Source organism: Silene latifolia, chromosome 9 (assembly GCF_048544455.1).
Source record: "Silene latifolia isolate original U9 population chromosome 9, ASM4854445v1, whole genome shotgun sequence".
NCBI classification, from domain to species: Eukaryota; Viridiplantae; Streptophyta; class Magnoliopsida; order Caryophyllales; family Caryophyllaceae; genus Silene; species Silene latifolia.
Window position 1 is genome coordinate 9,802,910 of NC_133534.1, and position 26,324 is coordinate 9,829,233.

At 36.8% G+C, this 26,324-nt stretch overlaps 1 protein-coding gene across 2 annotated transcripts; it reads left to right on the forward strand.

The window, feature by feature from the left end:
* Nucleotides 1-999: 999 nt before the first annotated feature.
* On the forward strand, nucleotides 1,000-26,109 carry LOC141599054 (DExH-box ATP-dependent RNA helicase DExH7, chloroplastic). Of its 2 annotated transcripts, none has more exons than XM_074418937.1 (34): nucleotides 1,000-1,370; nucleotides 3,167-3,266; nucleotides 3,357-3,547; nucleotides 4,501-4,554; nucleotides 4,871-5,021; nucleotides 5,102-5,448; nucleotides 6,325-6,543; nucleotides 8,931-9,042; nucleotides 9,125-9,301; nucleotides 9,726-9,805; nucleotides 10,168-10,290; nucleotides 10,439-10,525; nucleotides 11,626-11,726; nucleotides 12,452-12,509; nucleotides 13,146-13,211; nucleotides 13,678-13,760; nucleotides 13,840-14,020; nucleotides 14,948-15,100; nucleotides 15,187-15,288; nucleotides 15,381-15,533; nucleotides 16,219-16,323; nucleotides 16,410-16,550; nucleotides 16,647-16,736; nucleotides 16,940-16,996; nucleotides 17,558-17,641; nucleotides 18,649-18,747; nucleotides 18,839-18,979; nucleotides 19,312-19,382; nucleotides 20,843-20,912; nucleotides 21,971-22,057; nucleotides 22,559-22,771; nucleotides 24,695-24,787; nucleotides 25,050-25,172; nucleotides 25,742-26,109. In XM_074418937.1, exons 1-34 carry the CDS (start codon nucleotides 1,065-1,067, stop codon nucleotides 25,829-25,831), a joined length of 4,308 nt encoding a protein of 1,435 aa, XP_074275038.1. In that variant the 5' UTR covers nucleotides 1,000-1,064; the 3' UTR covers nucleotides 25,832-26,109. The 2 variants fall into 2 exon arrangements, with proteins under 2 accessions (XP_074275038.1, XP_074275039.1); XM_074418938.1 differs by having other exon boundaries at nucleotides 1,031-1,370; nucleotides 4,485-4,554.
* Nucleotides 26,110-26,324: the final 215 nt, after the last annotated feature.

Genomic DNA, 26,324 nt, shown 5'->3' on the forward strand with positions numbered 1-26,324 from the left:
CACATTAGAGGCAGAGTCTGGAGAGCAATTCGAAATAAATCACATTTAACCCATATAAGTCACAGTTAACCAAAAACAAATGAAAAATTAAACGTAATATCCTAAACATTTTTGTATTTTATTTTATATTCATAATCCGTGGTTATTATTTGAAAAATAGATATTAAAATTTATAATTTAGCCGAAAATCAGGGATGTTATATTAAAAGCCAAAAAACAACCTAAAAATAATTTTTAGCTTTGTTGCTAATGAGTAATGATTAATGAGAATGGGTAAACAAGAAGAGGTAGTCACACATATTCACGAGGGCGTCGAAGCTGAGCTGGACATCTGCACGGGTGACGGAATGAGTTGACTATTTTAATTGGGGTTATTTTTTTCTTCAACATTTTAAGGAGGAAGGGGATTTTCTCCAATAAAAATGTGCGATGTTTTAACTCATGACCACCTAAAATCAACTCAACTGATAAATCATTATTTTAACTTAACCACGGGTTTGAAATTTGGGTTGCGGGGATGTAAGAGATATCAACTAATTTAACTCGTAAAGTCATAAAAGGCAGTAGTTAATTGCGCATAAAAAATGTCCACTTTACTAGGTAGCACAGACACTTCTCTTAAATAGCCATCCCGTGCCCGACACCGTGTCAGACACCGACACTCCTTGGACACCCGCCGAACGTGTCGGACGCCTATAAAGCCGTGTCTAACTTTCAACATTTATTTGGGCACGTGTCCGACGCGTGTCAATGGTATTTGGGCCGTATCCGACGCGTGTCCATAACATTTGGACATCATTTGGGGTGAGTGATGTTCTTTAGACGGAAAATTAGCTGTTGAAATAGCTTGATTAGAAGATGAGTTTTGATAGGAAATGAAAATAAGTTATAAACTCAGCACCAAAATGGACATAGACATGTGACACGACATTCCATGAAATTTAAAACACGTGTCCATATCCATTTTGGTGCTACATAACTTTACTATTAGTACACTCCTATAGTCCTATGTAACGACCCGAGTTTTAACAACATTTCAGCAGGACACCAAAACCCCCAAAAAAATGGCACCAAAGAAGAAACAACAGCAGCAGCAAAAAAAGACGAATAATAAACCTGCATCATCCTCGTCTTCTTCAAGTGGCCCAAAACTCCACATATCAGCTGAGAACGAACAACGATTACGCCGCCTCCTTCTCAACAACCCCGCCGCCACCACCACCGCCTCCGCCGCGCGTCCGACGGTGGCGGATGATTCGCAATCTCAATCGAAAGCTCAGATTGCGAAGAAGCTTAAGACTGTCTACGAGAAGCTTTCTTGCGAGGGTTTCTCCGATGATCACATTGAACGCGCGCTTTCTCATCTCAAGGTCCTTTATTTTGTGTATTCTCTGCTGTTCTATTAGTTTTCAGTTGTGTATGCTGAAATTTGATTAAAATTTGTTTCAATTTCGTGTCGTTTTTGTTTGTGTGTGTGTTGCGAAGTATCGTATCGATTTCGTGTTGAAATGCTGCTTCTGTGCCTAAGTGAGTGTTGAGCGTGCGCTGTCTCATGTCAAGGTCATTTCCGTGTTCTTCATTTTTGTGTAATCGTTGTTGTTCTATTAGTTATGTATGCTGAAATTCAGTTGAAATGTATTTTGTTTGTTTCAATTTCGTGTCGTTATTGTTTTTGTTTGTGTTGGAGAGCGTTGTATCGATTTTGTGTTGAAATGCTTGTGCCTGTGTTGAAACGAGTTTTAAGTGCGCGCGCTCTCGTCTCAAGGTGATTTATTTAGTGTGTGTTATGAAGCATTGTAGCGATTTGGTCTTGAAATGCTGCTTTTGTGTTCAAATGAGGTTTTGCTCAGTAGCTGTTTGTAATAGTTTATTGATTAACCAATTAATGTCGGCTACACCCTGGGGTGATACTCGAATTTCACTTTCACGGCTAAATGATCTGTATAGTAAGAAGTAACTGGGCCTATTTACAAATTCGGATGTACTATATGACTCTGCTTTACGATGGTGGTGAGTTACGTTAGGGTATGTATAAGAGTTGAATGTGTGGTAGGACTTGGTTAGGCGGTGGTTGTACAATGAAGACTTGAAGTATTGTGGTTTATGCTGATTGATTGGCTCCTTATTGATTTTGAAGGCTTTACATTGATTTTCTCATGACTTTTCTCCTTTGCCAGTTTAATTATGTCTAAACTCGTTGTATATCCATGTGAGGTAGATAGTGCTGAATTATGATAGTACAACAGTGTGGTTTATTGATAAATGTCTTTTGATGGAGAAATGATACAATGCCTGGTTCATCACTCTCTTCCTATTCCCTAGTCTGTTGATTCTTGCCAGCCTTATACTCTCTTGTGCACTAGTCGAGTCAGACCTTCGACTTCAATTAGAAGGTCGAATACTTGTTTTCCCATGTTGAATACAAATGAGGCTGGGCAGTAAAGATTAAAAGTAATAGCTTTCCACTAATCTCGAGTAGTTAGGGTAAGCTAAATGCATTATTGATGTTTACTATGAGGGTTAGTGCAACATTGGATGATTGTGGCTATAAACATACGCCGCGGTGGATGTGTGGTTATGCAAAGAAGGATCAACTAAGAAATGAGGTGATTAAGAAGAAACTAGGAGTTGCGCCAACTGAAGATAAGATGATGGAGAATTGGTTAAGGTGGTTTTGACATGTCTGGCCGAGACGAGTCAGGCCTCCGGTCCTAGTTAGGAGACTTGAGAAATGGGGAAAAGGTAAGAATGTGGGAGGTGGGGTATGGCCCATGTAACCATAAGTAAAAGTGATTCAAAATGATACACGTTCTGTGGGCATTGGAGAAACTATGGTGTTGGAGAGCAGTAGAGCACTGTGTGGTAGGAAAGAAACCGAGTAGACCGTAGAGTTTGGATTGCTTTTCTTTTCCTTTTTTTTTTTATTAAATCTCACTGTCCTCACACTTACAATGTTGGGTTATTGATTCTTTAGAAGGGTGTTTTTTAATCCCTATTCTTTGCGGTATTTATTAAGGAAGAAGAATATGCTTTGGAAACTGTTGAACTCGTCTTACTTGCATTGGACTTGACTATGATTGTATTTGACTTCTACATGTGCGATGTTTAATGAGATTGTTTCTAAATTTGTTAATCAATGTCTAATGTATATTTGACCTTTGTGTAGGATTCTGCAACTTTTGAGGTTGCACTTGACTGGCTATGCTTAAATTTGTCTAGGTCTGAGCTACCCATTAAGTTCCGAGATGGGTCATCTCTGCATACAGGTTGAAATCGCAAATATAATTCATGTTAACAAAGTGAATTGTGTTGGTTTATATTCTCTAACCGGCCAGATTTTGGGTTCTTTATGGCAGGAGGGTCCGTTGGTGTCATATCTGCTGCTCAAGAAAATTGGACTGCCCCTGTTGATACAACAGCAAGATCCGAGGAAGCAGGTGAATTCACTATTATTGCTAAAGGGTATCCTGACAATGATGATTCTTTGGCTTTAAATGAACCGTCGCAAGCGGACTGGATTCGTCAATACATGGAGAAAGAAGAAGAGGTAGGAGCTTGAACCTGTAGATTTCCTTGTCTTGTATGTACTTTAGTGCTCTCCCTATATGATGGTATTAGATGATTCTCATATCAGCTAAACTAGGCAAGTGCATCCTACAACTATGTGTGATTGGACCATGTCATTCATTAGATAATTTATGAGATTTTCACATATAAGGGCTATCATTTAAGATTTATTATAATATGGTACATTAAAAAAGGGCCAACTTATACATCAAATGTCATCGAACTTTCGGACTTGTGCTGACTGACAATAGGAAAGTCTCACGTTTTTCTGTTTCTGTATTTCGGACAACTACGCTATCCTTCTTAATGTTCTTGCCGAAATTGTTGGTTATGTGCTGATTCTTTGCTCTATGCAAAGGTAGTAGGTGTGGCTGGCATTCGGGCAGGTTTTATCAGGGTTAAGAATTTTTTTTCCTTCGTCTATGAATAGACGTGGCTGGAGGGTTATATGGTGGTTGGAAATTTCATTAGACTATTCCCAAGAAGTGGGGTGGGTGGGCGGGGTGTTATGGGAAATTGAGATATATACTTTTAGCTCTTCTTCTTCATAGCATTTCTCAAGGCTCTTTTACAACTACGTCACTTTTTAAAATTATCCCACTTACAAAAAATGTCTTGTGAGTCCAAATCCAGATTTCGGATGCTTCACAAATCACAATCATGTCCTAGTCCTTAATTTTGATATTTCCAGGACTCGGATTGTACTCGTGTCCAATTCTCGTACCGGAAGCCGAGCATCACAGGCTAATTTTGTTTGACTGTACTTGTATAAGGTTATTCCTTGCGTTTTTTTACATGTTTGTAATGTTTTGCACTGATTTTGTGATCTGCTAATCCCAGGATTCAGCCGTTTGCTGATATTATAAAGTTACAACATTTAACTATTTAAGTACTTTTTCCTTGCACTTGTTTGAAAGTTCATTGCCTTCACAGATGGAAGATGAAACTTGGGAAGACACATTCTCAGATGAAGGTTCAGGGAAAAAGGTATGTTTAACCTTTATAGTCGTATATCATATTCGAAATCCATATGTTTGTCATTTGACTACTGACCCGATTGTAAATTTGGAACGAACTCTATGATGAAAAATTGATTGAAAATACTCCTTTATCATGATATACAGTGAGTGTGTTGTTTTTTTTACTTGTATTATACTAGGAGAAAAACACTGAGAGTATTGTTAATGTTTATCTGTGGTTGGATTAAAAACATTTTTTGTTTTCTTCTTCTTTCTTGAGTATGGTCTGCAGTATCTTCTGTGGACAGTAGTGACGACACATGACTAAGCATAGTTTCTTATAGGTTACTGAACGAAAGTCATATGATTCAATTGTCATGGAGTACCAAGCTGCGCGCATGGAGGCCATTGCAGCCAAAGATAGAAGGGATAAAAAGAGCCAGGAGGCTGCAAGCATTAAAATTCGAATGCTCAAGCAGGAGATGACTGCTTCAGGTTATGCTCTAATGATTGGAGAATCTTGTCAGGGTTTCAGTTATGTACGATCTCAACAAGTATTGTATCTGTTGGAGCAGGAATATCTGATTTACTGATGACTGAAATTGATAATGTGGAGGTATCATGTTTGGCCTACAAGGCTGAAAATTCAAATTCTGAAGCTACAGATGATTCCACTGTTGGTAAAGATGTGATGGAGAAATCCAGTGACATGGGAACAGAAAAATCGTCAGACATTCCTGCTAATGGAGTGGCAGTTGCAGAAGAGGAACTGGATGACACAGAGCTTGGTAATTTCTTCATGGAAGATGACCCATCTAATGCAGCCCAACCACCTGATGTCTCAAAAATGCAAAAGAAACCAAGGAGAAGAGGCAAACCATCTAAGATGGATTTGGTGAAATTGGAGGGCATCTGGAAGGAGGTACCTTTGAGGCTTAGAGCTATTCACATCATTTAAAGCTTTACTAACCCATCATAAATTATTAAACTCTCCCCATCATTTACACCGTTTTCCTCTTTTGGGATTCATATTGGGATATAAAGTCTGTATAGCTTCATTATGGATTAGGCAACTGGTTTTCTTTAGGGAATCTCAATTATGTTTTGCACGGAGGGCTAATTGTTCATCAAAATCCACCTGTTTTTCCGAAGAAAATTTGCTCTACTTATACATATTTGTCTCTCCAATAATTTATATTTGCTATTTTTTCAAGGTGGTTTGTTTGTTTTGTGGGTATTTATCTTGAGATGGTCTTCTATTAAGTTATCGAGTTCCTCAAATTTTAAGTTATTGTGTCATCAGTTCTCGTCGACTGGTGCTTGCCTATTCTTTCCTTGCACGGAATATTTTAATTGGCTATCTACCTGGGTGTTGTAATATTCGCTAATGGCGTACTACTTACCCCCCACCCCACACACGCACACCATTTAGTCATCATCGTTACCTTGACTACGCTGTAGAGGGTCTGACTATATTCGTGTAAGGGGAGCAGGGCAGACATATGTTTTCTTTTGTGGCCAATAACAGAGCTTTTTCCAATTAGACATGATTTAGCAATATCTAAGAAGTATAATTGGACTCTTTACTTGTGTTCAGTGTGCTATAAACTGCTATTTTATATTGACAGTGTCTTCCTGGAAACAGCTTACCAAACATCGACCATGTTATCATCCCACTAGGCTAACGTCCCTGCCTCAAGATATTTTTGGCATCTCCATATTCTCTCATAGTTGGTTATACTTGTCCAGATATCGTATTGATTGGTCTATAAACTATGGTTGAAATTGCTACTGGCAGGGTGATCCACCGAAGATTCCCAAAGCTGTTCTTCATCAGTTGTGTCAGAAATCTGGATGGGACCCTCCGAAATTTGACAGAGTGGGTAAGAAAGGGAGTGACTTCAATTATAGTGTTAGCGTGGTGCGCAAATCTACGGGGAGAGGTAAGAGCAGAAAAGCCGGTGGTTTGATCACCCTGCAGCTCCCTGGACATAATGAAACTTTTGAAACTGCTGAGGTACTAGTACCTGTCTTTTTCAGAGTCACATATTATCTCGTCGTTTCCTTATGTGCTTTATTGTGAAGTAGGTGCCCACCTGATTTTTTTGGGTGGTTCAGCTACTTGTACTCTGTAAAAAAATTATTTGCTTGGTAAAGTCGGAGCCAATGATTACCTCTATAATGGATTATGATGGAATAAAGAAAAATAGATTGCTATTTTGGCTCGTCTTCTGTTATTGTGAAGTAGCGATGCAATTTTATTATGGGTCATCCAGAAACAACTTCTTTACTTCTCTGTGAAAGGGTGCGACTATATGCTCCCCCCACCCGTTACCTGGCCTTAGGCAGAATCATAGAAGCCATTGAGGCAATTGGATGCTGTTATAATTAGAGAGAATTTTTCTTGTGTTTCTTGCTCGTATGCTCGCCATTTACCTTATGTATGATATTGGTATTGTCTTAGTTTTAAAAAAAGCGTGCCTCGAGTGTGCCTAAGGGCTAAGGCACGTCTTGGATGAGGCACTAGCCAAACGCCTGGGTGCATTTTAGGTGCCCCTTTTAGACGATGCTCACCTAACGAGGCCTCGCCAACACACACTTTCAATATCGTTTTTTTTAGATCTTTAAATTATGCCATTTTCCCCATTATTCTCAACTTTTACTCATTTACATGTTAACCAACTTGAAAACTATAAAAGAGTTACTGTTGCCCAAAATTTAATTTGGAAAATAAAATATTGTCACTAAAAAATCGCGTGCCTCTCGTCCAAATGGCGCGCGCCTTCGCCTTGCGCCTCGGCCCCTCAGCGCCACTTCAAACATTTATCCTCTGAACAAATGCCTGGTGTGTGTATATGTATCTATTTTGGCCTTTCTTTCACTTTTATTTATGAAGTAAAAAATAACACGTACTCTTATAAAATAAAACTTCACGTGCATGGGGTTCATTGATGATTGTGGTCTGCGGCGCACCCCTCAAAGAACTAAGAGAACACTCTAGTTAAAGACTGCTAGGGGCGGGAGTGCGGGACCGTAGATGTGGCTTCACTGAGGTTTTGAAGAGAAAACACAATATACGTATATTGTCGAGTTTCCTTGGCTGTGTGACCAATTCCATATTCTCCATATTATGATGTGTTGCAAGAACTAACAATTAGGGATTATGGAAAGCACACAGGCTTGACAAAAAAGGATATTCCATCACCAATGCTTTAGAAATGAGATAATTATAGAGAAGGTGGGAGTCAACTCCATTGATTATAAGATGCAAGGGACGCGCTTACTATGGTTCTGCCATGTCAGACAAGGATCGATTGTGCGCTGGTTCTGAGGATATAAGAATAGCGAAAATGAAGGCATTAATTGGCGTAACTGATGGTTTTATTAAGACTGTGATAGGGTGATTTGTGATGAAGTAGTTTTAACTTTTGATTGAAGAATATTAGGCTTGTAAAGGCTGTTTGGAGAGCGAATTTACGCAAACAATTGTGGTCGAGTCGTCTCAGTACACTTTTTTCTGACATTCTCATTTTGCTCTTAGTTTTGTTTTCTCTCGTGTTGGCTTTTTTTTATTCTTTCTTCTTTTTCTGTCTCATCTTATCATCTTTTTTCTCGTTTTTTTCGTGTACTTGGTTGTCTCTACAAACTTTGCATCCCTTCTCTTTCTTCCTCTTTCTTGAGTTGTCTTATTTCAGTAGACTTTTTTATGACGTGTTCATTTTTCTCTTAATTTTGCACCCTCCTGTGACCTGCTCACCTGCCTTATTGATGTATTGCAATGGTCCGCACGGAATGCTTTGTTGTGCTATGCTTAATGACCTAGGTCTTGATGCACCTAAAGGTTGGCTTTAAGACATAAAGCATTGTGGCCAAAAGGAGATGAGGAGGTGTAGGCTTTCTAGCTGTTTTTTCGCCTCTGATTATGCAAGAGAACAAGCAATCACTGTTCTTCATATGTTTTTCTTAAGTTTCCTATTCCTTTTATGCAGCCTTGGTTATAGTCTGTGGTATAATGCTTGGTTGTGCTATGCTTAGCAACCTAAGTTTGATGTACCTAAAGGCCGGCTTCAGGACATAAAGCCTTGTGGCCAAAAGGAGGTGAGAATTTGTAGGGGTTTGGTTTCTAGCTGTATGTGGGTCTGTTCGGTCTCAGATGGGTTTTCGCTCAAAATGTGATCTATTACATCTGAGAGACCGGAAGGCATCTTAGTACTAATTTACTCGACTCATTTCGCTTAGGATGTCCTGTTCCATAATTTAACTTTATTCTTTGGAGAGGGTGAGTGGGTAGGGTGGTGATTGGTGGAGTTAATATGGATGTAGAGTAGAATTTGAAGTGTTTCTTGGTTTACGTGAGCTAAAGTGAAGTTTAAGTATCTGGGAATCTCTCATTGAACTTTACAGGAAGCTCAAAATCAAGTTGCCGCCTTTGCTCTTTGCCGCTTGTTCCCTGATATGCCCGTTCAGTTTCTGATTTCAGAGCCATACGCTTCGCTTATTACTGATTGGGAGGAAGGTCAGGTTTCTTCGATTGCCCTTTGAAATGTATTCTGTCTGTTAAAGACATTAATTTGTTTCTCATATGCTGTTGCTAGCAGGTGATTCATCAAACTCTGTCGAAGACACTTTAAAAAGTCGAAGAATGGACTTTGTGGATTCATTGTTAAAGACTGATTCATCAGCAGAGATGACTTCTGTTGATGTTGGTGGCAATTCAAATCGGGGTGAATTGGAGGAGTCGGAAACTGAACAAATTTCTGATGCTCGTTTGCAAAGTAAGCACTTCATCTTAGCAGCGGAAAAAAATTCGCGTGGTACTTGCATGAATATGGATTGCCACTGGTTATTAATCCCTTTCTTTTTTTGCTATGGCCAACCAGCGGCAACAACTTGAATAGCTTCTTTCAAATTGTGGTTGAAAATGATACGAGGTTTTTGGGAATATGAGATGTGAATATGAGATCCCTTTAAATTGGATAGGGTACAACAACGGGTTATGTTTTAGTCTTTTCAGTTGGGATGTCATACATGATACATCGCTACTGATTATTATGTATTAATATTTACTCTCTCAAAAATCAAAAGTACTGTGAAACTGCATGCTGTTTGTGAATTGATTCAAAAGCTTTGAGCTTTTGAACAAAAGTCTACATAGAATTAGTTTATTATGTTTTTAAATTCATTGCATTTACACTGCAGGGGATAACTCTTTGAAAGCCAGGAAGAGTTTCTTTTTAAAAGGGGAATTAGAGAAAAAGAGGAAAACTCCGAGATATAAGGTATGCGACTTATTATTTGGTTTTCGTGGATCTATAGCAGTGCAAGTGTTATGAACATTTTTGCTGTTGTACATTATTTGGTACTGACTGAGACTACATTAACTAAGTGATAACCTTAAGACTTTGTAAAAAGCGAAAGATATTTTCGCGTTATACTATCTACTCAAGAAGAGAGTTTCTTGCCAACAATTAAATATCTGGATGCTGCCATTATACTTCTTTTCCCTAGTTCTCTTTCTATAGTAAGATAGTTGACCAAAGAAAATGATGTTTAGTGCTTCTTAGGATGTTTCTTCCTTTACTACTTGCAAATGTGGTTATAAATGAGTAAACTTGGTAAGGTCCTCCTCCTTCTTATTTAGAGCATGATGGAATCCCGAGCAAAACTTCCTATTGCCAAATCAAAGGATCAAATTCTTGGGTTACTGCAGCAGAATAATGTCCTTGTTGTTTGCGGAGAAACAGGTTCTGGTAAGACTACCCAGGTAAAATTTCATCCTCTTTTTTGGTTTGAGAATTTAGGTTTTCTTATATCTTCTAGTGTATTAATAATTTAATATTCCATTTGTACATGAGTCGATTCGTCCTATTTATGTCAACACCTCATTATTTTCTAATACTTGGTGTATGTAGGTGCCACAATTTATTTTAGATGACATGATTGAGGCTGGTCATGGTGGACAATGTAACATTATTTGTACTCAACCTCGAAGAATTGCGGTAGGTGCTACTTGCTAGTGCAACTAAATTTGTATGCCTCGAACTTTGCTTCCCAGCTCCTTCATTTTCCTATACATTTGAAGATATTTTCTTTGCTGTTAGTTGTCTACTAGCAAAAATAAACCATGTTACTTGGACTCTTCACGTTTGGAGATATTTATGTATGCAACCAGACACTCAAGGATATGGGTGTAGGATCTGTTCCCGACCCTTCCCTGTCCGACACTTCTCTTAGTAATGAGAGAATGGGGGACTCACGTGACTGAAGTTGAGGAATATATGTCCGTAAGAAGCATTCAGTCTGGTTTTTAGCAAATTTAACCCTCATGTCTCAAATATCTTTTTTTTTTTTCCATTATGAACATGTATACCCATACTTCTATCCTCAACCTCCTAATTTTAGGACAAGATGTTTGTGTGTGAAAAAAATGGGGTAGTGGACAATTCAGAAATTTGGTTATGTACCTGTATTGAAATTCCATATCCGTGTCAGAGTAACATAAGCCATACAGGATAACTTTTTCTATATAAATGACGTATTCCCATGCTTGTGTCCTCAAGCCCTAATTTTAGGACAAGATGCTTGTGTGTGAAAAAAATGGGGTGCTTCACGATTCTTAGATTTGCACATGTACCTGTATCAAAATCCCATATCCGTGTGAGAGTAATATAAGCCTTACGAAATCAAATACAATCGATAGTTGATTTGACTTGATAAAACCTGAACCTGCCTTGACCTGACACAACTGAACCGACCTACCTGATCGTCAGCTCTAATACCATTTCTCTAACATCATTCACACCCAGAGTCGACGCTTCCCTTGCATGGGTTTCCCTTGTCTCCCAACTGAAACTTTCCATTTGTGGTAACTGGTAACTGCCCAAATTGATTATCAATTTAAAATTAGAACAACTTCCCTGCTGTTGTTTATATCTCTTCTGGCCGCCACTTGAGATTGTCAAACTAATGATCTGTGTGCTGTTATCAATTATACAGTGTAACACCATGCTGCAGAGCTATATGACACTTCGTGCTTATTTTCTATTCAGTTCCTGTTCTCTCTGCTTGATATGTATAACAGTGAGCTCATATGTTGTAGGCGGTATCTGTTGCTGAAAGGGTTGCTGAAGAGAGATGTGAACCTGCACCTGGTTTAGATGGATCCTTGGTTGGTTATCAAGTTCGGCTTGATAGTGCAAGGTGCTCTTACCCTCAAATCTCAGTACTGCTATAATTATAAATGTTAAATGTTTCTTTTAAATTCTTTCCTATGCCCATATAATTAGTTTTAACTATTTACATGCTATAATTCTGTATAAACCAAATTAGTGCTATTGTTGGACAAAACATTATGCAAAATATTCTGTTTTTCTCTTTTCAACCCTTTGGGGTTTAATAGACCTGCCAAAGTGGCTTTCTAAACATTTTGGCTTCTTTTTTCATGTAGTAAAATTGAGTCTAGTTTCCTGTGAAGGGTCAATGGCAAATCACCTGTGAAATAAAAATTGCTACTCCTATAATAGAGTAAAGTGCGGCGACCTTTTATTTAACATCCTATGAGAACGACATACCAATTGTCTATTTTTGAAGAGGTTGCCCTAATTTGGGAAGATTTTCTCTCGTTTTTCATATTGATATTGTTCCATTTACGATGGAGATATGTATTGAAGTTTCTAGACATGGTGAATTTGTAGTGAAGGTACTTTAACATGAATATTGGAGTGGATATCTAGGTTCCTATTACTCGATCTTATTAAATAGCTTCACCAAGCAACTTCATATGTCAATTTGAATTTCATTTGTCATTTCCAGCTTTATAAGAGAATTCTACATGGTGACTGTGCATTGGTTTTCCACTTTTCCCCTTATTTAATTTCTCACTAGCTGTAAATCTGTTTCCCTTGCTCTCTTTACTATTGTTGCAGGACCGAGGAAACCAGACTCCTTTTCTGTACAACTGGTATTCTCTTAAGGCATATTGCGGTATAAATTCCTGATATTCATCAACTTTATACCTATTTTACTTCGACACTTCTTATTGGCTATTTGTCGCATGTGGGACACACAATACTCTGACACTACACTACACTGACGTTGAGTTTTGGAATAAAACTAAATGAAACTTTTTGCATAAATATCTGTGTCCGGTGCTGTGGTACCATGTCGTGTCTGGCACTTTAAGCCGAATTAGAGTGACATAGGTTTATTGTTTATACATATCTTAATCTTAATCATGCCTTTATCTCTTTTTAATGTGCAGTGGTAGACTGGTAGATACTATTTTGCTTAATATTTTGTTACGAGTGGGGGAATATGACAGAGGAGTTAAAATACACCTGGAAGTGGGAGAGATTAATTAAGTCCTGTCCATCTCTTCTGACATTTAACTCTTGTCTTCCTTTCTATCTATTTCAATTTTCAATCATATTTGGAGTCAAAAATAGATCATTTTGTAACAAAGACCCTGTCAGTTTCTCTGTTGATTTAATGCGTGAGTCGAAATTTATTTGTCAGAACTGGGAGAAAATCAGTGACAATGTGCATGCCTATTCAGCTCAACAATATATCTTTTATCTAAATTAAAATAGCGGAACATAATATTTACATAAATTATTTCAGGGAAACAGAAGTTTTCGTGATGTTACTCATGTTATAGTTGATGAGGTGCATGAACGATCATTACTGGTGAGCGCTCTTTTTTGAACCTGTACATGGGGGTTCTAAATTTTTTATTCATCTAATCAAGCTCTCCTCTGCTGTCTTTATTCTTTCTTTCTTTTTTTCGTGTGTGCAAAAAGTTGTTTTTTATCGCTGTGATAGTTAATTTCATGTAGTAAACATTTGTTTGTTCCTTGCCAGCTATTTGTAGAACACATTCCGAGGGTTTTATTACTTCTCTTTATCCTTGGTTCATGACACTCTTATTATTAGTTGATGTTTGTTCCTGTTTGCATGGTAAAACATATTTGTATATTACTATATTTTGCAACCTCTTAAAAAGGACAAGTTTGTCATCGAGGTAATATGCTTGTCTTGTACCCTCATTGTTACCCTTTTCTGTAATTAATAAATGACGTGAATCTATCAAACCCAGCACTTCTTTCTGTCTCCCTTGTTGCAGAAACTTGACACCTTTTCATTTGGTAAACAGGGTGATTTCCTTCTTATTGTTTTGAAGAACTTGCTGGAAAAACAATCCTCTCAAGGAGCTTGCACTTTCAAAGTCATCCTTATGTAAGATTTCAATTTGATCATGCATCAAGTAATATTCTTTGTCTGTTATCTGAAATGGTTACTGATTTCCATCATTTAGGTCTGCAACAGTTGATTCAAATTTGTTTTCGAAATATTTTGGTGATTGCCCGGTGATTAATGCTGAAGGCCGAACTCACCCCGTGTCAACATATTATCTTGAAGATGTATATGAAAACATTCAATACCGCCTACCTACAGATTCTCCAGCGTATTTAGGCTTCGAAACATTTGGACGGGAGGTACGTTTAGGGTTCTTTTTTATTAGCAAAAGAGAACTTCTTAAAGGCCCTAATATTGTCAGGAGCAAGAATAACAATCTTGTCTACCAAACTTTCGGAACCAGAGAACCTCATAAAAGTTCAAGAGTATGATTATTTAACTCTGGTGCCCTTTAATCAATAATCTCTCTTATAAAGAAAATAAATATTGAAATATTTTACTTTCTGCTGTCTAATATATTGAGGGGTACGCGTTACAATTGAGTCAAAGAAACTCAAATTTCAAGAGGAAAAGAAAAAGAAGTTTGTATATTTGCCAAATTTTTGATGCAATTTTTATTATGGGTTATCCAAAAATAGTGTCTTCGCGTTGTTAAAACAGGGGTACGTTGGACCACCTTACCTTATCACTTGCACGAATACTTGAGACCCTGGGGTAATGTTGTTGTCCAATGCTGCGAAGTTTGGTGTCAAATTTGAGTAGAAATCTCACATTTCAGTTAAGTTTTGCTACCAAAGACGGCATGTGGTGATGCTTTAGGAAATCAGCTATATGCCTATATTGTTGCAATTCTTGTAAAGCTTAAACTCTAGCCAGTAGCTATTTGGCTTTTGTTGATTTTCGTAGACATACTCATTTATTAAAACAAAATTTCTAGTTAATTTATGATTATAAAGATAGAAAAACAGATATCACAAGTCCTCTAGAAAATAATAATTGACGAACAATCGACTTAAATCTTCAATGCCATTCAAGCAAAACAACTGGCAGTCCATAGGAAGTTTACAATTCATATTGCGCGAGTCTAATATTAGTTTCTATTACTTACAAGTTTCAATCTGAAACCAACTTCTTGTTTCTATGTATTTAAGAATCTACTTGTCATTCAAACATGTTTATGAACTATTTTAGACCGCCTTTCATGTAAGACTGTGTTGCTTATGTAGACTGTCAGTGGTTCCATCAATAATCGTAGAGGGAAGAAAAATCTTGTCTTATCATCGATGGGTGATGAAACTCTGCTTTCAGAAGAATGCATGAATCCACACTATAATTCTAGCTCATATCAATCGTACCATGAGCAAACACGACATAATCTGGTAAGATCTTGTTGACAATGTCAAGTAGCATGTTTATTACCCTTTTTTTTATTATCCGTATACTTCAACCATTGATGTGTGTTCAGATGAAGTTGAATGAAGATGTAATTGATTATGATCTTCTTGAGGACTTGGTGTGTCATATTGATGAAAATTGTGGAGATGGTGCTATCCTTGTCTTTTTGCCGGTAAGACTTCTGTATTGCCCTTTCGATTCAAAAAGGTTTTGCAGTTGTGATTATGATTGAGACCGTCATTGCAATTTGCAACTAAAATACAGGGTGCCTCGGAAATCTACCGACTACATGATAAGCTAGCCGCTTCTTACCGGTTTGGTGGAAGTTCCTCTGAATGGCTGTTGCCATTACATTCATCTGTAGCAGCTATTGACCAAAAGAAGGTCTTCGCAAAGCCACCCAATAACATGCGCAAGGTATTTTTGCAGCATGCTTTTTACAATTTTTTGTATTATGGGTGAAGGCATATGTTTTGTGCTTCCCTGAAAGGTTAGAAGGTCATAAGAATGCTTTCAGAAATATGCTAGTTGAAAATAATTCAATTAGTACACACGCATTTCTTTTCGTAAATGTACCTACTTTAATCAGCTTTCACCATTTATTCATCTTCCATTACCTTGGCATAATTGATAATGCCCTTAATACTATGCTAGGCCAGTAGGCCTATATCAATCTAACAATTTGCCTTTTCAAAAAGGGACCGTCTTATTCACTATATCCTACAACAGAAATTTCTGTATCCAAACCGATTGAAGGATGGAATGTTGTAGAAAATGATAAACTCAGATGCGCAAAATACAACAGTTTGAACTAAGATAGGTTCTGAGTATTAAAATAAGGGGACTATCTTCCTTTGTTGAAGTCTTATCTTTCAAAGGATCAAACCTGAGGTTACTCTACGCGACTCCAACATGGCAAATCTGTGGTTGTTACATAAGAAACATTATCCAATTAGTTCTATTAGAAACCTTTTAAGGCATAATTTTTACTTTGGTGGTCTCAAATGTACTTGTGAGCTTCACATACTCTTCTGCCTGCTGTAGGTTTAAATTGATGAATTTCTAAATAGTATCTTTCTATGGACTTGTCTGACACTTGTAGGTTATAATGGCAACAAATATTGCAGAGACAAGCATAACAATAGACGATGTGGTATTTGTGATTGATTCTGGAAAGCACAAAGAGTATCGATATGATCCCCGGAAGGTTTGTATATATAGTGTTATCAGTTTTGTCTATAAAGTAAGGTTAAATGATGGTAGAATATTCAACTCTCATATCTCATCTTGTAGAAACTTTCTATGATGGTTGAAGATTGGATATCTCAAGCAAATGCAAAGCAAAGACGGGGAAGGGCTGGCCGAGTGAAACCTGGTACTTGCTTTTGCTTATATACACGTCATAGATTTGAGAATCTTATGCGCCGATTCCAGGTACTTGGTCAATAATTTTATCCAGTTTACAATCCTTGATGTTTTTCAATCTTCAAGTTTGAAAGCGTGACTGTCTCTCCAATTATCTATTTGAAGGTCCCTGAGATGTTGAGGATGCCTTTAGTAGAACTTTGTTTGCAGATTAAGCTGCTTTCACTGGGTGATTTAAAATCGTTCTTGTCCAAGGTAATACGTCTTGATATCTAAGATACCCAAGTGGAGGTGTGATGAGTAGCTCTGCTATCAGATTGCTCACTTTTCTAGTTCAAGTCACACACTCCCATAATCCATTTTTTTCGGAGAAATAATGAGTCAATGCCAGCTGGAACGCGGGAGTATGTATCTTTCTCAGTCATTAAGCGGCCATTTATTTGAACTTATTATTCCAGGCTCTTGAAGCTCCAAAAGATGAAGCTATAAACTCGGCAGTCACATCACTGAAGGAGGTAGTGTTGTTTTGCTTTGCATATTCTGAAGAAGCTAGTGTAACAAATGTTGAAAAATCATTTTGAATGGCTCATTTTAGATGTTAATGAAAGCAAATCCCTTAATACTTCCATGTACTGGTCAGAAGGTGAAATTCATTAACATTATTGAACTTCAGGCATTTTCATCAATGAAAGTGTTTATCTCTCTATCTTTTTTCGCTAATTTACATGCATTTATACTCAGGTTATTGTGACTGAAGTTTTGTCTATCTTCCCAACAAAATTATGCTGATACGTGTTTCAGCAGCTGTTAGAGTTTTGCTTTATTTCCAACTCATGATATTGTGTATCATTGGCCTTTAAGCCTTGTCCCTGTCTAACAATTATATGTGAAATAAATATTCTAAATTTGCTTCCTGCACATTCTGTTGGTTCCTGGAGAAAAGATATTGTAGTCTGACTAGTCTCATTGGGTTTGGGCTTATAGAGAGTAATATTGTCCTTGGTAAAAAAAAAAATCTAGCTGAAAACTCTCTCATGATGTATATATTCTTATGAGCTGTGCCTACTATCCTTCAGGTTGGTGCAGTTGATGAAAACGAGGAACTGACTCCTCTTGGGCGCCATTTGGCTAAACTGCCTGTTGATTTGTTACTTGGAAAGGTTTTACTACCATCTGACATCTTTTCTCTTCATTCTTCTATTTTCAATGGTGATTCTAAGAAAATCTATTATTTGACGTACCGTGAATGTTTTTTTTTTTTTTTTTTTTTGGCGACTTACATCAGACCTAACTACTATGGAGGGCGTAGTGATATTCTCTGGATATATCTTTTTTCAAAGCCTTGTGTTAAAGAACAAACAATATATGTCCCTGGTATTTCAAGGAATGACAACCTCGGAAGACCGTGAGAGTTTCTCTCAGCACAAACACATCAAAAGAAAAAATGATTGCACATTTTCTAAACAACTCCCTCTTCCTTCCATGCTTCCACTCAAATGTGCAAATTTATTGTGAAAGAACTCCCCCAAGAAATTCACTCATCCACTGTTGCCCCAAAACACCAACCAATATTGCCATGATGCAATTGATTGATCTCGTGACAAAGAAACTTCGGAGACCTAGACTTTTCAGGTTTATACGCGCTATATAAACATCTGGAATAACTGCAATTGTGGCTTTTGGCATAGAAGAATATCTTTGGTATTGGCTACCCCCAATGGCATGGCCTTCGAATCCCTGTCATAGATAAACTCACACAATATCATTGGACGACAGATCAAAGGCTGAGGTAGACTAAGTTGTTGGTCTGTCCGCTGTTGAAGGATTTCTTGTAGATGACATCTACTCGTTGATTTACTTGGTTTAATACCAAACAATTTAATCAAGCTTCACTTCCTTTTTCTGGAATTCGTGCTCGTCTTTCTCAGAATGCAGATATTGTAGATGTGTTGCTTTGCGATAGCATGAGTGCTTTTTTTTCGGCGTGTTTCTTTTTTCCTTGTTAATGATACTCACCCCCTTGGTACTTTGTTTGTTATAATAATCTACTTTTATGTGTGATGAAATAGCTTATGCTACGGCTAAAGAGGAGCTAAACAAAGTTAGTTTTGCGTATACATATTTCTTGCAAGTACTTGTGTAAAGTTATCTTCTGCTTATGTTTCAGATGATGCTTTACGGTGCAATATTTGGCTGTCTATCACCTATCCTTTCAGTCGCTGCATTCCTGAGCTACAAGCCACCATTTGTTCGCCCAAAAGACGAGGTATTTGCCTCATTTAATAATTTGCTTTTGAACTTTACTAATATGCGAGGTGAAGTTTTAACGAACAGTTTCTGTGCTATTTCCATTTCAGAGGGAATCAGTTGAAAAATCAAAACTGGCTATTCTGATGGATAGGAGTGATGGATCTTCCAATGCAGATGATTATGAGAGGCAATCTGACCACATCTTAATGATAATTTCATTTCAAAAATGGGAGAAGATATTTAAAGAGGTATTGCTATGGTTCGTTGCAAATTACTCCTGTAATCTTTTCTGTGCAATGAGGGTAAACAATTTCATGTCTTCCAAGTGTAAAGGGGCATTTTAAATTCACGAAGCATCTCTTCATTATTTTATTTATTTACATCACTCCTGATTATTTGTGTTGTTTCTCCTTGATATGCAACAATAAGTTGTTACATTCATTTGTTGGTATTGGTTCACTATTTCAGACTTTCAGATATTTGTGTTACCGATATTTGTGTTACCGCCTGCCAGCATTGTTGTTATGTGTATCTCAACTTTTTTTAACTGTTTGATACTATTTGCATCTTTGCATACCAGAGAGGAGCTAAAGCCGCTCAAAATTTCTGCAGCACACATTCTCTTAGCAGCTCTGTCATGCACATGATAAGGTATTTGTTACTCATGCATCAGTCCTAGAAATAATTCATCTGAGTTCTGAAATTTAAATTTTAAATGTTCAGTTTTCCAAATCTAAGAAATCTATATTAGAAATTGGAAGTTTATTTATTTTCCTTACTGGTTTCTTTAGTCTGTGAAACTAAATTTTAAAAAGATAAATAATTCCAGAGTTTTGGTGCTTCGGAAGTGTTTCTATGCTATTGTGAGATTCGATTATTTCCACTTTGGTGTCCTGAGCTTTGGGCTAATTTCATTTTGGGGCCCGGATGTTTCACAAATTCTACTTTGCTGGCTTTAGTTTTTGAGTTATTTTGCACTTTACTGACCTAAAGTGATTCGTCCTAATAACGCATATTATCAAGCAAAATAAAGTAAATTTGGGTCTTTATTTTGTTGAAAATCGTTATTAATTTAGATGGAGTTTCGTTATGCGGGGAAGTGGTGATTTAGCCCCATAACTCTTTACAATTGTGAAATTAAGCCCCATAACTCCTAATTGGAGTCATGTAGCCCCAATACTTATACATAAAGTGAAATTTGGCCCCAATTCAAATTGTATCTAATATCTCCCCTGAAATCAATATCTCGTCAATTTCTCCTTAAAGAAATAAGAAAAAAAAAACTTGTACTCTTCATATACGTATTACAATTTCACATTTTCCGTACATAGTTGTTTCTTCATAAACGATATACATTCTTCAAACTTCTGTAACAAAAAAAAAAAAAAAAAAAAAAAAAAAAAAAAAAAAAAAATTAAAGCAGTAGGAGCCATAAGCAAACACTCCCATGTCTAACATGTCTATATATTGAACAACCATATAATACACCAACACAATTTCTCACTTTAGACGGACACTTTCCGTCTAAAGTTGTAGACAATAGTGTGCCACTTGCCCTCTCACTTGCATTTTGTGAGAGGGCCACTATCCGTTTATAGCTTTAGATGGATAGTGTCCGTCTACAATGAGACGGATTGATATACCAAATAATGAACATATATATTTCTCTAATTAATCTAATTTAGTAACAAAATAAGACGATTTAAATGATAATAACAAGAATATATTACCTTTTGAGTAAGGTAAGATTAGATTGGGGTAGAAATTGAGGTTTAGCTATTGAGATTTTGATGAGAATTTGGTGAGAATTTGAATTGGGGCTAAATTGCACTTTATGTATAAGTAATGAGGCTAAATTACTCCAATTGAGAGTAATGGGGCTTAATTTCACAATTGTAAAGAGTTGTGGGGCTAAATCACCACTTCCCCGGGTTGGTTATGTTATACCTTAGTCCTTGGGTTACTAAAATGGGAATTACCTCAAACTTTAGGTCACAAAAGAGGAATTAGTGAAACCTCAAGGCACCTAAGTGAAAATAATCCTACCAGGTTTATAAATCTTACAATCAAAGACTCCATTGTTTTAATGTTGTGGAGCTTATTTTTTGCAGAGATATGAGAGTACAACTTGGAACGCTGCTAGCAGATATTGGACTTATCCATCTCCCGAAAAGTAATCAGGTTTGTTATAGAAGAAGTCAATTTTTTTTAGTTCACGGTAACAGTTGTTACCAATTCATTGTCAGAAGACTCAACGAGTCTTGCATTTGAGGACCCTGTCACTTTCCCTACTCACTAGCATTATCCCAAGTATCTTCAAGGTTTCTGTTAATAGCAGGAAAAAAGGGTGGGATATGCAACAGTGCCCTGACGTTTTTGCTGATGCATAACAAAAATTGTGTCGATCATTTGTGATTTTATAATAGCAGATTCATGGAAACTTTAGTTAGTTATTTTACATAATCGTGCTTTCAAAGTGATTACCAACAACATTCGTGCATTGCCTTAAAAGCTCCCATCTAAGACTGCATGGTAAGTTTGGTCCAATAGTCAACCTTACGTGGTTTGAAAACATGAAGAGGTTTTTGCCATGAGTCATAATGAAATTGTTCTATGAATTATATTAGTCATTTAGTCTTCACAAGATAAGAAACAAAGACAGTTTTGTGAGCCATTTGCTGTAGGATGTTAAATTTCAAAGCCATAGAATAATGTGTCTTTGGTTCTATTGGAAATGGAAATAATGCTTTCCTGATATATGCACAAAAAATATACTCCATACATGTTAAAACATTTACTCTCTAACCTAGAACACCAAAATACATCTGATACAGCTCATCTTTAATACTGTACTTGCACTTTGTAATGCTCAATTGCCGCAATTATGAACATTGTTTTGCTCACCTAGTTCGGCGACATCCATCGTATAATATAGCCCGCAACATCGAACAATGACCGAGTTGTTAAGATCTTATTGAGGCCTCATTCTAGGCTCAGCTGCATTAATGCCACAACTAGCGATTTTAAGATCAAGTGTCGAACCAAAACGAGTTTTTATACCATGCCCTCATGTACAAAAAACCGTCTTTCTACATTTGTGTATTAAACAGTTGAAATGGCACTAATATTGGTAATATCTTTTGACTCTGGAACATCCTGTAAGCCATCCCATGACGACTGCTAACAAAACAATAATATCTTTTCTCAACTGATTCCGTCGTAATTGACATTAAATCCAGAACAGGCATAAAGGAAATTGGGGCAGCTGGTTTTCTGATCCATCGCAGTCTTTCAATAAGTACGCAAATCATCCTGCAATCGTGAAGGTCAGTGAATGGTTTCCTGCTGTCATTGTTTGTGTGGATAATATTTTAGTAGTTATATACATGGCATCAAATTCATTGACTACTATTTTATAGATATTCGAAGTTTGTCCCTAGTTACAAGTATGGTGATATGGTTTTCCTTCTTTAGTCGGATGCTATGCTTGAATTTACGTGACAAAGGTGTAGAGCTCTTTGAATGTGGAACAGTTGAAAAGGATGTTAAAAATTTCCTTCAAACTCACTAATCACTATCCTAAAAAGTTGCTTCTAAAATAGGTACGAAAATTGAGGTTAATCCTCACAGATATTAAAATTCAGTAGAATATACGAGAGATTGTTTCCTGTCTTCTGAATCTTATAACAGTAGCAACCTGGAGTCCTTGACGGAAATGGTCAGCTTTCAGACAGCCATTTTCTGTACTGTGTGATGTTTTTTCTGCCTCAAATTATTATGTTTGCTATCAAAAGCTTCTTGGATTACATTTAAACTGGTTTTTCCAGGCAATATTATGTGCGGGCCTGTACCCCAATGTGGCAGCAACTGAAGAAGGTATTCATGCTCCAGCTGTTGGAAATTTACGGCAACATCTGAAACCTGTTTCCAAGGGCAACCCTGCATGGTTTGATGGAAGAAGAGAAGTTTACATTCATCCGTCTTCTGTCAATGGTGGTTCAAAGGCTTTTCAGCACCCTTTCCTTGTGTTCCTTGAGAAGGTTTGCTTTTTGAGCTATGTATCTTCATCTCGTTCTAAGTTAAATAAATTTTGAATCAACCTTTTAGGATTGGTATTCTAGGTAAGGTATAGTGTGTATACATCTTACATTTCAAATTTGTTTTTGTAGGTAACGTATGTTGTTAAATCTCTAGGACTCTACCTAATATTAGAGAATGTGTCGGTATTATTCAGGGGTTCAGATTTGCAATAAAATGTTTTTTAAAAAAGGTACTGTATTTGTATGAAAAACAACTGTTGGAAATAATTACATGAGCTGAACATGAACTTTTAAAAAATCTCATTTTCACAATTTTAAATTATAGCTGTATTAGATTGATAAGATTCTCCAAAATATAGTGAAGAAAAGGAATATCATCCATCTTATTCTGTGCATGAGGATAGGGACAACAGGTCCTGCCTGATGTGGTGAAAACCAATACGCTTTTCCTATCTCTCTCTGCATGGTTCTTGTTATGGGCGAGATTAGATTTGCTTATTTGGCAATGAAGTTAATCCTTTGTGAACTAGATTTTGGCAGCTCTGCTTTATATTTTGTGCCCGTCTTTCAGTGACCTCAATTTGAGTTTGTGTTTCCCTCATCCATCTCTCTGTTATTTCATGTTATGCCTTGTTCGTTTATGTACCAGTTTTCTTTCTATTTTTGTGCGTCCAGTAGGTTTAGTTTAGTTGCATTTATAGGTTAGGATTCTTTGAACCGACATCTGGAATACAACGGGGCCATGTGAGTTCTTATACTTTCTTTCTGGTTATAATGTATATAGTTCTGAACTTTCAAGTTTCAACAACTCCATTTATGTCCAGATTCCACACACAGTTTTCTTCTTGTTATCAACAATAGAAAAATAGATTCTCCGATTGCTTCACTTTCATTATATCTTTGGATGTAAAGAAACATAAAGGTGTTAAACAAATAAAAATTCAACCACTGCGGTTTATGATTTTTTACCTGTTATGGTTGATCATTTATAACACTTGAAAAGATTGTTGAAGAATGGCGTATTTTAGGATGAAGTAGAAATTGTATCTACTGACTATAAGATGTGGAAGAAACCCGACCAATTGGGAGGATGAAAGGTTGGTGAAATGATTAGATTGCAAGGGTACAGAAAGATCTACGAAGAGAGTGATGTGTCTTTTTGATTTGGGGAAACTATACCATTAAATTGGGCGGAAGAGGAGGTGCAGTTTATGTGGATGATGTTGACTTTATCTCTGTTTCTCCACTTGCTCAGTTGCTTGTACTTCTGTTATTTGGTATTCACTTGCTTTTCAGTTGACATCCATGTAAAAAGTAAAACTTGGCTGTAAGGAAGTCCACTGTAACAACTGTACTGATGTGTCGTTTCCCTATCAGTAAGAAAAAAATTCAAAAAGATTATAGTCAGAAAATTTTTACTGTGCATTTGTGACCTATCAGTGTATGGACGTGAAGGGAAAACGTTTTGTCAATGTTAAGTGTTATCTTGGATTTTATTTCCATGAATGGCTACATAATTTTGAGTGATGAAGACATCAAGTAATCATGCTACATAACATTTTTACTGGGAGTGAACCTTGTTACATTTTCTACTGTTTGGCCACACAGAAGAACAAATAGGACAGTTAGAACACACTTTGAGAGATCTCTTCATTGGCAACAAACAAACCACAGTTTTGCGCGTCATGATTATATATGCTTATTCTCTGAGAATCGGAGACGAGTTTCAGCACCTTAGTATAGTTCTTTCAGCGTATACCCGTACCATCAAAAACATATATGGGGATCAAGTATGGCTATAGTCATCCATACATTGATTGACGCCCTGTTTTGTTCTTTTGAAGTATGTTTTTCATTCGCATTTCATATGGCAGATACTGCTGGTTACAAAAAACTGAGGACTAGTTTTCTTTTGCTATTCAGGTTGAAACCCATAAGGTGTTCCTCCGAGACACTACAATCATATCCCCATATTCACTTCTGCTTTTTGGTGGCGCAATAAATGTTCAGCACCAGGTGAATATCTGAATCTCTGCAAGAACAATTTTTAGACTTTTATCAATCCCCATAAATGCTGTAATTTTGGATCTCTGGCAATTCAGAAGTACTTGTGTCAAAAACTTCTGGGTATATATATGTTTACCTGGTTTGTTGTGCTTCTTGGAGAAAATAGTGTGGATCTACCGTATTTACCTCAAGCTAAATTACAGCATTACCTCTGTGCTCCCCAGCATTTCCTGACATCATTTTCCTGGTGAACGATTTCTGGTAATTTCAGGTTGGACTTGTCACTGTGGATAGTTGGTTGAAGATATCTGCACCTGCACAAACCGGTGTGCTGTTCAAGCAGCTTAGGTTAACCCTGCAGTCAGTTCTTGATGACTTGATCAAGAAGCCACAGGTACTCATCTGCTCATCTGCTGCCCATTTCACCGTTCTAATGTTAGGCGTGCAATTTCCATTTCCAATGAAGTTATTGGAGATTATTCTTTGGTTTTGGAAATTAATGGAGTAAAGCAAAAAAGTTCACATTCGGTCGGTACAATTCATGATGCTATTTTCATTATGGCTTACATTAAAACCTATTTGCTTAGCAATGGGCAAGTGCCTTTTAAGAACAGGGCAATATTGCTGTTCTTGTTTGAAAAGAATGTCATCGTCAATAAAATGGAGATGAAGTAGACCTGTAAGCGTTCTATGATGTTTAAAATTTTACAGGTAGTTTTTCAGTATTAAAATAATTCTTAGGAAATCTAGTACTTTTTACTCTTTAGTATAGAAAAAAGAACAATATGAACATAGCAAATACGAAATCATACTTGGGGACATTGAAGCTTACTAATTATTTGTATTTTGTCTTTTAAGACCAAGCTAGCAAATACGAAATCATGTCTTGGTTGCGAAGTTTCACGTTGTTTTTTAAAGGACTATATTTATGTAAATCGTAATTTTGTACTTTTAATTTTGTAGGCGACAGCAGTGGATAATGAAGTGGTGCAGTCGATAATATCTTTGTTACTAGAGGAGGCCAAAACTCAGGAACGTGCACTCCGACAATAGAGAACTTTTTCTTTTGAACCCTTAATTTAACAAGCTATACTTGTGATTCCGACTTCCGAGTATAGAAGCCGACCATGTAAGGATGTCATTTTAATCCTTCATGTATAGTCCTACTGTCCTATACTGTATAGGAAGTATTGGTTCAATCATAGAAATTTCACAAATTCTCATTTGTGACGGCACTATTTTGTAGAAATTTATATACTGCTACTGTAACAAATGTAGTGTAATGTTACATCTCTTTGCTGACCAATAAAATATTACGGAGTTCTATTTTTTATTTTCTTCCCTCTGAATTTCCCAAAAAAAAGTGCATATTTTAGAGTGTACTAGAAATGTGCGAATGATAAAATGTGTTACAGAAATTATTATGTTAACTCTGTTAATAATTTTCGATTTGTTCTAGTCCCTCCTAACTTCATGGCCCGTCTCCCCCGCCATCCGTGTAGAGTATCGTGTTTGATATAATAGTAAGGTTATGGAATTTATCTAT

Excerpts from the sequence above, each read along its gene's own strand:
- LOC141599054 (XM_074418937.1), top strand. The coding sequence starts at position 1,065 with ATGGCACCAAAGAAGAAACAACAGCAGCAGCAAAAAAAGACGAATAAT. Across the intron at positions 13,212-13,677 it reads TGCATGAACGATCATTACTG|GGTGATTTCCTTCTTATTGT; the intron begins GTGAGCGCTCTT and ends TTTGGTAAACAG. Across the intron at positions 13,761-13,839 it reads ACTTTCAAAGTCATCCTTAT|GTCTGCAACAGTTGATTCAA; the intron begins GTAAGATTTCAA and ends TCCATCATTTAG.